We start from the raw sequence: 15221 nt of genomic DNA, 5'->3' as shown, positions 1-15221 counted from the left end.
ATCTCATTTGTGGGCTTTAGGGCTAAGGAGGCCTTGTCGGAACGCTGGCCCTGTCATTATGTATGTGTATCCGTACGGAGTACTGACTGCCTAGGTGGGTGAACTGATCCGGCGCGAATTGCTCCTCACAGTTCTCGCAGAAAACTGCCCGCCGTCCAATTCTTTCCCTCCACCACCACACCACCACACCAGCACCTCCCCCACTAATTCCACCTCCAATCTCTGGGCCACTGCACGCCATACAACGGAAGATAGTCCGCAATTGCTATGGCCCCGGATCCTGACGATACCCCGTCTCCATTCCCATTGACAGACCTGGATCGATCGGTCCTAGCCATGTCCGATGCCCAATTCCATCCACATACATGGGAAGAACTCAAACAGATCATTGGTGTGTATTGCTGGTGGCGAGACTGCTCTACACGCATCCCCAACACTACCCTCTAACTTCAGAACAGCCGAGCATAATCTCAGCGTCCTGAAGAGATGGCCCTCCGACTTAAGACGCTATATGACATGGTCGACTGAGACCAGGACGACATATGGGAGTGTTCCAAATTTCGTCATGGCAGAAAGGCTGAAATGGACGCCCTTACCGTCCTCAACTCCCGAGACTGGCCCCGAGTTCGCTGTCAAGGATCCTGTACCATTCGCACATCCGGACGACTACAAGATCTTGCCTAATGACTGGCCCTATGGACTTGCCCCTGGCATCAGACATCTCATTGTCTGGTTGAAAACCAGGTTGGAGTCCGAGCCAACGAAAGGCGACATGACGCCAAAGTCCCGGGAACAGGTCGAAGAATTTGTCCAGAACACATTTGTAGATCGAGTCAAAGACCTGCCTGGTGAAAAGGAAAAGGTCATGTGGTTCAAAAACTGGAAGGCCTTACAATCTGTCCCAGGCATGGAGCATCTTCATGTTCTTGTTCGGGACGTTCCCGAAGACATCATTCGGGAATGGACCAACGGAGTTCGACCTCTGAATTAGGAAGAGTAGTGGAGCTGTATATGTAGTAGAGAGGCTATGCATCTACAACTAGCCTTGGGTCTGTCCCGTGTAGCATTAAGCTGGCCATTATCGACGTCCCGCATCGTTGGCTTCAGCCTGCCTTGTTCCGTATATCATTCCATATCGCATCCAAACTCTGGAAGACGGCGGTGACTCCCTTCAAAGTATTCTCGTCAATCTCCAGAAACCCGTACCGCTGTTGAATTTTGTCAGGGTGCCATCTGACACGCTCCGCCTTAACAGCGGTTGAAAATGGATCCCCCATCTGCTCATCGTCTCTAAAGGCTGCCGTGCCCTTTTTGATGAACCGCTCAATGTTGTCGCGGACCACATCTTTACGCTTACCCGACTCAACAGGCCATGCGATTTTGTTCCGCAGGAAGACCTGTTCTGCATCCTCCGTGGATCTCTGCCGGGTCTCAGCCAGGTCTCGTAGTTCTTGCCATCGGCGCAAATAATCTTGCCATAAGCTCTGCCATCGTTTGCGGTCCTTTCTGTTCTCCCCACGTCGGAGGCTGGCGTCGATTTGCGCATCAAAGGTATAGCTATCGTGTTGCGCCTGGCTGTTTGCTGCCCGGATTTTCTCCTCGTCACGTATTCTCTGCCTTTCCTTTTCTCGCTCTCTCCTCTTCTCTTCCTTTGCAGCTTCTAGACCCTCCCAGCTTTTCTCCCACATCTTCCGCCGGACAAACTGCGCATATTCTTCGTCTGTCATACGCTCCAGTTCGCCGGTTTCCGGATCTTCGTAGGTGTTTGGATAATTGTGTATTGGCTGCCCGTAGATGCCTTCCCAGAAGGTTGCCCCTTCGTCATCTCCAAGTGCATCAAAGAGAGATTCTCGAAACGCTCGGTCGGGAGAAAGACGGTCGGGGCGAAAACGTTCCTCACTCTGCCGCTGGCGGGAGGACCTCCGTCGCTTCGTGTGTCTGTTTGATGTGTCTTCGTCCTTTCGCCGTTTGCGCTTCGACTCCGTGTCCGTCCGATCCTGATCGTTGTTCTTGGACTTGAAGCGGAAGCGCTTTGATCGGCGGTCCTGCTGTTGCCCTACCCCAGCCCCGGTGGGATCTCTGGCATCATCTGACTTCTCTGCCATTGTTTAACGGAGTGGCAGACTATCATCGTCGCTCTGGGCGGGGCGCGAGACTGTGAGTTAAGTGGTGAAGGAGTCCCGTCTGCATGGAGACGAGGCTATCGCGGAGAATTATTGATCCGGTACCGGATGCCAAGATATCAACTTTTTTGAGCAGAAGATTGGTCGATGGAGAGATCTGACTCTTCAACGAGAATGTCCTTATGCTCCTGTTCTTCTCGCCCTCGGTCTCCTTCTAGCTCTTGGACAGCATTCACTCGTATCTCATTCGCCTGTCAAGCAGGTGGAAGCCGTTTCGCTGGTTCGCCCTTTCGGAAAAACAAGTCGTTCTCATACAAGGCTCTTCTCGCACTGAGGCGGGTTGATCAACTGGGCTTTCATCCGTGCCGCCAGTTCTGCAGCACCCCGGCGGCAATTTTCAACATGGCGGGGGATGTCGGTGAGAAATTCTCATCACTGAGCTTAGTAGAGCTGGCAAAGGCCAAGAACCCTGTGAGTCTCTACCGACAAAACATTGCGGAGAGGCTGGCTCCAATCGTCAACCGGAAAGTCGACGAAGTCCTTCCACTGGTACAATGGGCGACGACTCTGGAAAAAGGAGACCTGATGCTGCCTGTTCCTGCTCTCCGAATCAAGGGCAAACCACCTCAAGATCTAGCCAAGGAGATAGTCGAGCAATTTCCAACTACAGAGGACACACTCGCGACAGCGACGCAGGCGGGTCCTTTTGTGCAATTCTTCTTCAAGCCCGATCACCTCACCAAGCATGTGATAACGGAGATTCTGAGGAGCACCAAGGCGTACGGCTATGATCCCACTCCAGGCCTGCAAGACCCATCCGACCCATCCAAGGGCCAGAAAAAGATCGTCGTAGAATTCTCATCACCGAACATCGCCAAAGAATTTCATGCCGGCCATCTACGAAGTACGATCATCGGCGGTTTTCTAGCAAAGCTCTACGCTAGGACTGGCTGGGATGTCATCAAGATGAATTATCTGGGTGATTGGGGCAAGCAGTATGGGCTCCTGGCCAATGGCTTCAAACAATTCGGTAGCCAAGAAGAGCTGGACAAGAACTCTATTGCACATCTATTCCAAGTCTATGTCAAGATCAATCAAATCAAGTCCCAGCAAGACGAGCCCATCAATGAATTGAAGAAGGAGATCAAAGAGAAAAAGACTAAAGGAGAAGACGTCACCGCGCTTGAAGAGAAACTTGCCCCCTTAGTAGAGGCTAGCGAGGACGAGAAGGCGCGGAAATACTTTAAGAGCATGGAAGACGGTGATCCCGAAGCCCTCACCTTGTGGCAGAAGTTTCGAGACATGAGCATTGAGAAATACAAAAAGACCTATGCCCGATTGAACATCGAATTCGACGTCTACTCCGGCGAATCTCAGGTCAAGCAAGAGACCATCAAGAAAGTACTCGATGATCTTTTGGCCAAGAAAATTGCAGAAGAGTCGGAAGGCGCCATCCTGATTGATTTCGCAAAGCATGGCGCGAAGAAACTCAACAAGGCGATCATCGTGCGAAGAGATGGCACTCCGCTGTACCTGACACGAGATCTGGCGGCAATTCTTGAGCGATTCGAGAAGTATCATTTTGACAAGATGATCTACGTTATCGCTGACCAACAAAATGAACATGTTGCGCAGCTGTTCAAGACGACCGAGATCAGCGGGCATAAGGACATCTCAGACAGATGCGATCACGTCTCCTTCGGTATGGTTAAGGGGATGAGTACCCGAAAAGGCACGGTCAAGTTTCTAGATGACGTGATCCAATCAGTCAAAGATGTGATGCTTGAGGTGATGATGAAGAATGCAAAGAAGTATGAACAGCTTGAGGATCCGGATGCCGTGGCCGATATCCTGGCTATTACTGCGATCATGGTGCAGGATCTGACCGGCAAGGTGCGCAATGGTTACGAATTCAACATCAACCAAATGACGGCTTTCGAGGGTGATACCGGTCCGTACTTGCAGTATGCCCATGCACGACTATGTTCGATCAAACGAAAGGCAAATGCAGACCTGAGCACACTGGACTCCGCCGACCTGTCATTGCTTAAAGAACCCCATGCTATCTACTTGGTTCGGGCACTGGCGCAGTATCCTGACGTGGTTGTGAACACCCTGAAGACTCGCGAGCCGTCCACCGTGCTTACGTATCTCTTCAAGATGGCTCATGCGTTGAGCTCAAGCTACGACCATTTGCAAGTTGTGGGAAGCGAGCCTGAACTACAGAAGGCTCGCTTGGCGCTGTATGAGGCTGCCCGACAAGTTCTCTGGAACGGCATGACCTTGCTGGGTCTAACTCCGGTGCAGAGGATGTAAAATGGAGTCGCTTAGAGGGTCGATGGCGAAGGTTTGGGGTGTTCAAACAGGGGTCTCTGAGTAGTTGGGCGGGTTATTTCGGGACGGCTTTGCGGGGAAATGGCCGTCCGATGGCCGTTGTTCGACTTCACCCCATGTTGTTTGCTTCTTCTTCTTCTTCTGCCGACGGAAGCGACAAGGGGAGGGTCGTCATCAAACATGGAACTGAGAGAAGTGACCTAGCTGCCAGCTGCAGCACTTAGCCAGGCTACGGTGCCCAAGGCTTGTTCAGGCCAATGCAACAAGGATTCGCTCCTGGACCGAAGATAGACTGCCTTTCCCTCTTCAAGGCTGACATGTAATCCAAGTGTGCAGGGGTGCGTGAATGGGGGAATCCTTGGGGGATGAGACCGTTTGGTCAGGGCAGACCTGCTTCCAGCGCCGTCACACGTCGGGCAGCCATCCAATTGACCCCTCGTAGTCACCACCTTGTCCGTCTGGCCTCTGGATGGGTAGATTTTCTTGCCTCTCATGAATGGGATAGCAGGAACAGGAACAGCAATAGGAACAGTGAGGGCAAGAGAGAAGGTGTCTTGTAGAGATAGCAGGCGGCAATCTTGTGCGCATAGCGAACACCTGAGGTTCGTAGGCCGATGTCAGATATGGTGGCAATTTGGACGCAAGCAGGACACCTGCTCCATCTGCGAGCAGACGGCTGCAGCAAGGTGGATGACAGGATGGGAGGGACTGATTCTGCGTTTGAAGAAGGCATCGGCGAGAACAATAGCATCGTTCGTGGGTGGTCCGCTGTCCTGTATGTAGGCCCCCCGCGTTCTGCGTTCTCTAGCCACGCGGCGCCATCCTGTGGTATCACCCTACCATCCCCCATTCGAAGATGACTGACTCCAGGTTTTGTGACACCTGGAGCACGCTGGGAGGTTCGAGCAGGGGAAGGGACAGGATGCGGACGGGGGTTTTGCTGGTAGGTGAAGCCTTTTGAACTCGCTGATTAGCCACTCCTTCGTGTCTCGATGACCCTGTTTGCCAACTCGCTCACTGAGGGAGGCCGGAGAAAGCCAAAAAAGGAGGCGATCAAGTGGCCGGCACTATTCGTCGAGCTTCGTTTGTCTGTGGTGCCTGCAACAGCCTGCGAACCGCCGCCTGCGACGATTCCGCGAGGTGCGCAGGTTGGGCATCTCATTGGACTTAATCGTCCATTCACATCGCAACACCATCGACCAGCCCGCACATCACGCAACTCAGCCAACCGGCAGGGCAGCATCTGCATGTCTCGATGACACCGGTCGGCCCTGGATGTTGCTCTTCACGGTCAAGTCTGTTCTTTGGCCGCGCCATTTTCGACTCTGGTCCACTGGCCGCCTACTGCGATGTGGTAAAGAGGGCTCCTTAGGCTCCTCTGGCCTGTAAACCACCGTGCCATCCCACTCCTCGTCGTCATCTGGCAGACTGAAACAGCCTCTTCTTGATTGATGAGACCCGTCCCCCCTCGTTCCTCTCGCTCCCACCCTTCTACGCGACGCCGCCCTAGAAGTATGAGTACTTCCCTGTGTGGGCGAGAATGACACTGAGCGACGCAAAACCAACCATAGGGATTTCAACTCTCCTCTTTTCCCTCCTATCATCCCTTGCCTATAACAATCGGGACAAGAACTTCGGGTGCTCCTACCTAACCTCCACAACTCGTGGTGGTTACCTTTCGTTCTGACACGCCAACGACCAAATCAAGAATGCACACGACTACAGCATATATCACATCATCATTCATCACCTGCAAACCCGTCTCGTCGGTCATCCGCAGCTAGAAAGATTACCCTGAATGGGAAACAGTGTCTTGTGCGACCGGAACTGTGCAGCCTATCGACCAAAACTCTGTACACAACATTGAATGTAGAACATCCTTCGGCAACACCAAGTGATAGCGAGCGAAGGGATCTCCAGAACAAGTGGAGTGAGTGTAGGCTGATCAAGAGAAATATCAGTCGAGATGGCACCCCACCAAGAAGACGGAGACTGAGATACTCAAGCACCAAAAAAAAGAGAATAGCGGGTGTGTCCAGCAAAAATCCTTCAGGTTCAACGGGGCAGGCAGAAGCCCCGACTCAACACCGCTACTCGCTGCCTCAAGCACTCTCTGGCAGACAGCGACCCCGTCGCCGGGACGAGCCTCCAGCCACGATCCGCGGCACCTGAGCCCTTCTCAGCGTCCGCCGTCCATTGTCCAGTACCAAAAGTACTCTACCGCCTACTAAGTTTAGGTGGTCCACCACTCCTGTCCCTGGTCACTCCACACCCCGACGACCATCCCGCACCGCCGTCCACCGTTCATCGACCTCAAATAGCTGCGACCTCTCCTCTTGTAGCCCGGGTCTCGCCACAACCGCTTCCATGCCCCAGATTGAGCGTCGCGTTCCACGGGCAGCCACATGTGAGGACTGGGATGAAGATGCTGAAACAACTCTGCCCGGTTCAAGGACCACTGCCAATGTCGCTGTTAAAAGGTCTCAACAGGAATTGATTTCCAGACAACGCGAACAACAAAGGTTTCGAGTCGATGGCGCCGACTCAGGATACGCTAGTCGAGCGGACACCGTAAGCAACGGGTCGACAAGCACTGGCCGACGAAAGATGCCTGATCTGAGAGTGGACACTACCGCGGTTCCAGAGAGAGAGCGACAGCCTTATTCTTTGGCGCAGGCCGGTCCATCGAAGCCACCCGCTCGCCGCCAGTCCTCATCGCACGGGAACGACTTCGTAGTTGAGCCCCGAGTCTCTAGAAGCAAGCCTTTCGTGCACGAACCTGGCCTCTGCTGGAGCTGTGATCACTATGGGAAGCACATCGATAATCCAAAAGAGATGTCCAGGCCTTCGAGTGTGGCCCCTCCGCCATCTTCTCCCATAGTAACCCGACAGACTGGACTGAAGAGCGTCAAGGATGATGCTACTTTGCCTATGAAGGCCAGACGACCTTCTCAGCCGCCCAGACCCATCAGCATGGTGTCTGACCAAACATTGCCGTCTCATTACTTCAATCAGACGCTTTATGGACCCCCAGCCGTTGCCACCACAGCCTGGCCGACCCCTGTAACACCGTCCATACCATATAGTCCAATTCCCTACTCCTACGGTCCAGCCCCGATGACAGGCCCTTCATACGCATCTTTCCAGCAATTGCCCTCCTATTTCGACCCTACTCCTCCCCCGGAACCTCGTTCTGCGAAAGCAAGTCGGCGGTCGAGCCCCGTACGACGATCAAGTGTCTATGGCGATCCAGTCATTCGGCAAGGCCATCACGAGCCTCCGATGGCGGGTCTAGAAAGGGTCCCATCAAAGGAAAGCCGGCCGATACTCCCGTCTCACAGGTCCAGTCGCAGCACTGTCAACGATAGGGCAGTCATGGCACCCCCACCAAGACCGCAGCAAGCCGAAATGGATCTTACTCGTAGACCTAGTGCTAGGAGGTCGAAGACTTACCACTCCCAAGAAGTCCCTTCGCGTCAACATGTGTCCTACGAACCGGAACAGTATAACCAGGAAGACGAAAGCAACGGCTACCGAGAGCATCGCACATCCTTATCTACAGTACGCGAGCGCCGAGCGTCTCCTTCCCGACCGCCTACGTCTTATCGAGCGCCTGCCGTCATTGAAGCTCGGGATCGCCCTTCTTTGCCAAAGAAGTCGGTTTCCTATAACGCTACGCCTACAACAACGACTAAGGTTGCATCATCCAGAGCCCATGTGACTGCTCGTAAGCCTACACTGCTACATATGCCCCTCGAAGATAAAGAAACGGCGGTTGAAGAGTACATCAAGAGAAGCAGCAAAACATCGAACGAGCTAACCGCCGAGGCTCTTCGCAATCTCAACCATGGAAATTCAAGTTCCAGGTCTGAGACAGCTAGCAGCTACAGCCATAAAAGCCGACAGTCCTCGTCTAAGGAGTCGTCTGGGCCCGGCAAGAGTCAGACCACGAATGCTACGAAGACCAGTATCACCCTCCCTGGAGGGCTGAATATGAGCATTCCTTCAGACTACATAACGCCAGATGGTCGACCTCTGAGCATCAACGTTGGCGGGCTTATTGTGTTGGTGGGTGCTGACGAAAAGGATTCTGTCGAACGGATTCGAGAACAGAGGAGGATTGAGCGTGCGCCAAGTGTTGCAAGTCGCGCCTCGAAGAGAAGCGCCTCTAGCAGTATCTCCAATCGCGACAAGGAACGCGGTCGAGATGGTGTGGCTCAATCAGCTCGGCGCCCATCTCAAGTTGACGATCGGGGCCCCAGCGTGCGATCCAGTCGACAACCCAGTCAAGCTCCAAGTACCGGTGAAGGTAGCTACGAACATAGCCGACGTCAGAGTGTTGACTATGGGAGGTCCTTTGAAGAAGTTATTTATGGAGCTTGAGGCGAACTTGGACCATACATTCTTACGCACATATCTTGGCCTCATCGAGGCATCCTGAGCGACGCCGGCTCATCCTTTTGTGGCACATGTGCCATACTGGTGCTTGTCCTTTCATTTTCGGTTCCATCCGGTTGGGTATCTCCGAACTATGGCTTTGTGTTTCTCTTCTTCGAGATCACCGCTCATTTGAGCGAGTGTGCCGATGTTTATGCCACTGCTGCGTTTCGGGCCGCTATGTCTTGCGCAGTTCCTCCTCTACAAAGCAAAAGCAGATCTCAAAAGCTCAGCGACAAAAGTTGAGGATTTCCGCGGTCAGGCAATGGCCCACCTTTTGCTAAACTTCAATCTGCGCGTCCTGAACGCGGAAAAAAGGGCAGGCAGAATTTGTTGGCTTTTCGGATTGTCTGGTAGGAAGAAAGTAACGATGATATCAATGGGCGGCAACGAGCGGCACCTTCTTCGGCGAATATGTCTTCTCAAATTTTTACAGCGGGTTGTTTGTGTGATTTTACTCGATTTTATTGGGGAGACCTTTGAATGTTGGATGCACGATGGCATGACACAAAAGAACGACCCTGCAGGACAGGCCAGTCTGAGCTTCACTTAGATGGGAGGTGAGGATGTCAGAGATGCAATCCTTTTCGATGCGAGCTTCTTCTACCGCGGAAGCCCTTGGGTCTTTTGGACGGTACGGCGATGGTGTTACGAATACACATGACGCGATACCAAGGTATACTTGATATGCTTGCATGAATTACGACGAGCGGACGGATGGTGAGGCCCTTTGCGGGCGAGACGAAAGGGCTTCGGTGCGATCAGGACTCTGGCAGTCATAAGCCGGAATATGCTCCTCCTGCCCGTCTCGCTAGGACTTGAGTCTCAACCTTAAGGGGTCGATGACTTGTTGAGCAAATCTCTCCTCGCTGGAGATGTCGTCCGAGGCTAAGGGGCCTCCATAATTATACATGCTCCCTATTTCTCTCTACTATTCATTCCATGTTGTATACGGTGTGCATTAGATGCACACTTGGATTGTATTGCCGGGGGTATCTCGTACATAGTTCAGTAAAGTCACGCAAATCGTCAGATTAGACCCGTAACCGAGCGCGACATCTTCCCCCTGGCTTCCCACAGCCTCCCTACGGCCTCCTAACAGATGTTCAGTGTGATCGAAAATGGATACCTTCCTTGTTGAAACTCCATAATAGCTTCAGAAAGTCGGCCTCGTCGCACGTTCGGGCGCGCTTGTCCGCAAGCTGTGTTTTGTCCTCCAGCACGGAGCGGACCTTCTCACGGACCAGTTCAGCGACCTTGCCTTTCCTCTTGCGATTCGAGCCCTTTGCCGATTTCAAGAGGGAAGACTGCTGATCCTTGAAGAAGGCCGGGAGATCGTCGTCGTCAGCGTCGACGTCCATGAACCCGTCCCAGTCGTCGGCGTCGGCGTCGGCGTCGGCAGCCATACTCTGCGAGTTCTCGACCTCCATCAGACTCGAGTCGTCTTCCGCTGGGCCTTCTTCGAGGGCGACGTCATTCTGGGCACACCAGGTGCGGTAGTTGGCCTCGAGAATGTTCATGATACTGGTGGTCCCGAGGAAGTTGGCGCGCATGGTCTTGTTTTTCCGGACAAAGCATATGCGGAGCAGACCATCCCACTCTTCATAGGAGATATTGGGCCGCGGCGATTTGGGCACCAGGCGCACGACACTGCTCTCGACCGCCGGTGGGGGTTTGAAGTTGTTCTTGCCGACCTTCATGATATGGTCGATCTTGGCCCACATCTGCGCGTTCACGCTGAGCCGGCTGTACAGCTTGTCTCCCGGTTTGGCGAACAGCCGCATGGCAAATTCGCGCTGGAACATGAGGATGCACACCCTCGGGGCGGGGCTCGTCGCGAGCAATTTGAAGGTCAGCGGACTCGAGATCTGGTAGGGGGTGTTGCTGATGCAGACGTCGAAGTAGGGTAGGTCGGTCTTGATCACGTCGCCCAACACCACCTCGAGCCGTTTGCCTTGCGGCGTCCCCTGGACACGCTTCGTCACCTCGGCCGCCATGCGCGGGTCGAGTTCTACCGCGATGCATTTCTTCGCCTTCTCCAGAATCTTGACCGTCAGGTTCCCGCTGCCGGGGCCGACTTCTAACACAATGTCGGATTGTTTCAGGTCCGCCTTGTCCACGATCGCCTGCGCCACCCCGGGATTCTTGAGCACGTGTTGGCCGATGTCCGTGTTCATCTTGAAGATCGCGTTCGACGTCGCACCGCTACTCGAGTGTTTGGAGTACGGCGAGGGTGCCGCAGCGCCGCCGCCGCCGCGACTTTTCGGATGGACCTTTGGCATGGTTAAGGAGGGTTATCCTGCTTCTCCTATCATCTGGGGGTGCATGAAGATAGCCTAAGTGTGTGACCGCCCATATGACCACGGTAGATGGAGTGAACTTAACGGTGTGTCGTTGTTGAAGTTTTGGGGAGCCGCTGCTGAACCTCTGGGAACTTTTTGGGCGGTGAACAGTGGCAGAATTTTTGCGGCGTGGAGAACCACTAGCCAGTAAATACTAAATAGTAGCGGCGTCCCAGCTCATGTGTACGGATGCACCGCAGGCACCCTTGCTTTTCGTTTGCGGGTAAATCTCTTGCGATCTGACCGTTATCCAATCTATCCTTCGTCATAGTTGAGATTGGGATCAACATGGCTTCGCGGCGAGACTTCCTCAGCCAGAAAGCACCCGAGAACTACGTCGCCGGTCTCGGTAGAGGCGCAACGGGCTTCACGACACGGTCGGATCTAGGACCTGCTCGAGACGGGCCTAGCACGGAACAGATTCAAGAAGCACTCGCGAAGCGAGCCGCGCAGTTAGGCGCAGCGCCCCCAACCGCGTACGGTGCAGTCGACAAGAAGAAACCAGAACAAGACGAAGAAGACGATGAACGATTCCAGGATCCAGAAAACGAGGTGGGATTGTTTGCCTATGGACAGTATGACCAGGCCGACGACGAGGCCGACCGGATATACCAAGCGGTGGACGAAAAGATTGAGAGACGGCGGAAAAGACCAAGGTTTGTGAACTCCCTCCTCCCCAGGCCCTTCCTTCTTGTTTCCAAAGAAAGTTGTGGTTTATCTTTTCCACTCCGCTATGAACAGATTACCGACATGAATCCTTTCGCCGTTTTATAGGGAAGCACGAGAGAAGGAAGAACTCGAAGAATATAATCGAAAGAATCCCAAGATATCAGAAGAGTTTGCCGCATTAAAAAGAAATCTTGCGACGGTGTCGGACGAAGATTGGGCCAATCTGCCGGAACCTGGTGATTTGACAGGCAAGAATCGAAGATCCAAACAAAATCTTAGGCAACGCTTTTACCCAGTCCCCGACACCGTGTTGGCCGGCGCCAGAGACTCGACAGAATTCCAAACTAGCGTCCAAGACGATGGAGGCCAGGCGAGCGCGGATAACAAGGACGGAACGATGACCAACTTTGCCGACATTGGTGCTGCCAGAGATAAAGTCCTCAAAGCCAGGTTGGATCGAGCAGCGCAGATGGACGCCGGTACCGGGTCGGCATCAACCATCGACCCCAAAGGATACCTCACGAGTCTTGCGCAAACAGAATTGACCTCTTTGGCCGCCGATGTTGGCGATATCAATCGGGTAAGGGTACTGCTGGAGTCGGTCTGCAAGACAAATCCGAAACATGCGCCAGGCTGGATTGCAATTGCACGGCTCGAGGAATTGGCCGGCAAGATCGTGTCAGCCAGGAAAGTGATTGCACAAGGATGCGAACAGTGTCCGAAAAGTGAAGATGTCTGGCTAGAAAACATTCGACTCAACGACAACCACAATGCCAAGATCATCGCTGCTAACGCCATCAAGCACAACGATCGTTCAACGAGGCTATGGATCGAGGCTATGAAACTGGAGACAGATACTCGCGCGAAGAAACGAGTCTTGCGACAAGCTCTAGATCACATTCCACAGTCTGTGCTGATCTGGAAGGAGGCTGTCAATCTGGAAGAAGATCCGGAGGATGCGAAACTGTTGCTTGCAAAGGCCACCGAAATCATCCCCTTGTCCGTCGAGTTGTGGCTCGCCCTTGCTCGACTCGAATCGCCCGAAAATGCTCAGGCTGTCCTCAACAAGGCGAGGAAAGCTGTACCTACCAGTTACGAGGTCTGGATCGCCGCCGCTCGCTTGCAAGAACAAATAGGCAATGCCAATAAAGTCAACATCATGAATCGGGCCATCAAAGCGCTGGTCAAAGAAGGCGCGATGCTGAAGCGTGAAGAATGGATTGCCGAGGCTGAGAAATGCGAAGAGGAAGGCGCCGTCTTGACGTGCGGTGCCATCATTCGGGAAACACTTGGCTGGTCACTGGATGAAGACGATGACCGGAAAGAAATCTTCAAGGATGACGCAAAGGCAAGCATAGCGAGGGGTCGGTACGAAACTGCGAGGGCCATTTATGCCTATGCCCTACGAATCTTTCCCACCAGCAAATCACTCTGGTTTGCCGCTGCAGATCTCGAAAGGAATTACGGCACCAAAGAAGCTCTTTGGCAAGTCTTGGAGAAGGCTGTCGAGGCTTGTCCCCAGTCGGAAGTGCTGTGGCTCCAACTTGCGCGAGAGAAATGGGCTGCCGGCGAAGTCGACGATGCCCGCCGTGTGCTCGGCAAGGCTTTCAATCAAAATCCGAACAACGAAGAGATCTGGCTGGCGGCAGTCAAGCTGGAGGCGGACGCAAAACAAGTCGACCAAGCACGAGAGCTTCTTGCAACCGCAAGACAGGAGGCTCCGACTGAACGAGTATGGTACAAAAGCGCGGCGTACGAGAGACAGCTGGGTAATACCGACGTTGCCCTTGATTTGGTCCTCCAGGGCCTGACGTCGGCTGTGGTGGATAAGAAAGAAACGCGATTCCCGCGAAGTGCAAAGTTATGGATGATGAAAGGTCAAATATACGAGGACAAAGGCATGATGCCTCAGGCCCGGGAGGCCTACTCTCAAGGCACGAGGGCATGTCCCAAGTCAGTGCCACTTTGGCTTCTTGCGGCCCGACTGGAAGAGAAGGCTGGCGTGACGATCAAAGCAAGGTCTGTGCTTGACAGAGCTCGATTACAAAACCCCAAGAACCCCGAATTGTGGGTGGAGAGTGTCAGAGTTGAGCTCCAGGCAAAACCACCCAACATCCAACAAGCCAAGATCCTGATGTCCAAAGCGCTACAAGAATGTCCCAAGTCTGGGCTACTGTGGACAGAAAACATCTGGAAGCTCCAACCAAGGACTCAGCGGAAGCCGTTGAGTTTGGAAGCCATCAAGAATGTCGACAACGATCCGAGCCTATTTGTCACCGTGGCCCGGATTTTCTGGAGTGAACGAAAATTGGACAAGGCCATGAATTGGTTTGAGAAGGCCATTGTGCTCGACAGTGATCTGGGAGACACTTGGGCCTGGTATCTGAAATTCTTGATGCAGCATGGTACCGATGTAAGTCTCTCCCCTTGGTTCTTGTGCCACCCGAAGGTTTCTGCCGGTTTTGCTAACGTTATATTTGCACAGGAAAAACGAGAGGACGTTATTTCAAAGTGCGTGACCAGCGAGCCCAAGCATGGCGAGGTTTGGCAGAGAGTCAGAAAGGATCCCAAGAATGCGTACCTCAGTACTAAAGAAGTCTTGCTGGAGGTTATGAATCAGCTTGAGGCTAAAGAAGTCATCAGTTAAGCGGCCAGGTTGCGATGAGGGGCTCCCAGTCCCTGACATCCGGCAGCCCGGATTGCACAGTGAGCCGCGTGGAAGGCTGAAGATCAGGAGGGATGTATCACATCATCACAATTGCAACCTGACTGTCTGTGTTGTAATCTGTATACCTACCGATATGTTAGGGCGGTGTCCGCCCGACATATACCTATCAAAGTCCAAGGTCCTGGTAACAAGTAGCAGGATTCTCTCGTCCTCTCTCGTCCTTTTCTTGGGGCGCTCCCCCTAGGCTCCTGGACCTTTGCTGACAGGATACCACATGAACGCCCCCAAGGGGAGATTTATATCACGTCCGATCACGTGCGATGTGTTGAACAGATTACCTCACGAGACTCAATAGTACGGTGGATCTTTTCACTAGTGCCGCAGCTGCGCCTGGGCACAGATGCCTGATTAAAAGGTGGCGCAGCCAACCTGCACCTCCTCTTCTCTTCCACCATCTTCCTCTCCATCTCCTCACCATCGCCCATCATCGCCACGGCTGTTCATGGTCTCTTCTGTCTCTCCATTCCATCACGACTTTTCTCGACTCTGATTCTTTGTGATAGTCGATCAGGTGTGGGATTGCTTTGTATCTACAGCGTCTCCCTAATCTGCAAACGGCAGAGCCTGCACGTGACGCTGTATTGAAGA

General features: G+C 53.4%; 6 protein-coding genes across 6 annotated transcripts; 4 read left to right on the top strand and 2 right to left on the bottom strand.

The window, feature by feature from the left end:
- Nucleotides 1-267: 267 nt before the first annotated feature.
- Nucleotides 268-991, top strand: A1O3_06491 (uncharacterized protein; the record flags this gene model as incomplete). The annotated part of the gene is made up of 2 exons (XM_007736610.1): nt 268-391; nt 459-991. 2 exons carry the CDS (start codon nt 268-270, stop codon nt 989-991), a joined length of 657 nt encoding a protein of 218 aa, XP_007734800.1.
- A 112-nt stretch (nt 992-1103) lies between these two features.
- Nucleotides 1104-2105, bottom strand: A1O3_06490 (uncharacterized protein; the record flags this gene model as incomplete). Its single annotated transcript, XM_007736609.1, has 1 exon — nt 1104-2105. One exon carries the CDS (start codon nt 2103-2105, stop codon nt 1104-1106), a length of 1002 nt encoding a protein of 333 aa, XP_007734799.1.
- Nucleotides 2106-2525: 420 nt separating this feature from the next.
- A1O3_06489 (arginyl-tRNA synthetase) lies at nt 2526-4439 on the top strand (the record flags this gene model as incomplete). Its single annotated transcript, XM_007736608.1, has 1 exon — nt 2526-4439. The coding sequence occupies one exon, from the start codon at nt 2526-2528 to the stop codon at nt 4437-4439; it is 1914 nt and encodes a 637-aa protein (XP_007734798.1).
- Nucleotides 4440-7832: 3393 nt separating this feature from the next.
- On the top strand, nt 7833-8840 carry A1O3_06488 (uncharacterized protein; the record flags this gene model as incomplete). Its single annotated transcript, XM_007736607.1, has 1 exon — nt 7833-8840. One exon carries the CDS (start codon nt 7833-7835, stop codon nt 8838-8840), a length of 1008 nt encoding a protein of 335 aa, XP_007734797.1.
- Nucleotides 8841-10000: 1160 nt separating this feature from the next.
- A1O3_06487 (16S rRNA (-N6/-N6)-dimethyltransferase) lies at nt 10001-11176 on the bottom strand (the record flags this gene model as incomplete). Its single annotated transcript, XM_007736606.1, has 1 exon — nt 10001-11176. The coding sequence occupies one exon, from the start codon at nt 11174-11176 to the stop codon at nt 10001-10003; it is 1176 nt and encodes a 391-aa protein (XP_007734796.1).
- A 348-nt stretch (nt 11177-11524) lies between these two features.
- Nucleotides 11525-14552, top strand: A1O3_06486 (uncharacterized protein; the record flags this gene model as incomplete). The annotated part of the gene is made up of 3 exons (XM_007736605.1): nt 11525-11892; nt 12011-14318; nt 14391-14552. 3 exons carry the CDS (start codon nt 11525-11527, stop codon nt 14550-14552), a joined length of 2838 nt encoding a protein of 945 aa, XP_007734795.1.
- Between the last annotated feature and the right edge of the window lie 669 nt (nt 14553-15221).

Source organism: Capronia epimyces (genome assembly GCF_000585565.1).
Source record: "Capronia epimyces CBS 606.96 chromosome Unknown aczIQ-supercont1.5, whole genome shotgun sequence".
Taxonomy (NCBI): domain Eukaryota; kingdom Fungi; phylum Ascomycota; class Eurotiomycetes; order Chaetothyriales; family Herpotrichiellaceae; genus Capronia; species Capronia epimyces.
Note: the sequence above shows the minus strand (reverse complement) of the source record. Positions and strands in the feature narration are given on the sequence as shown.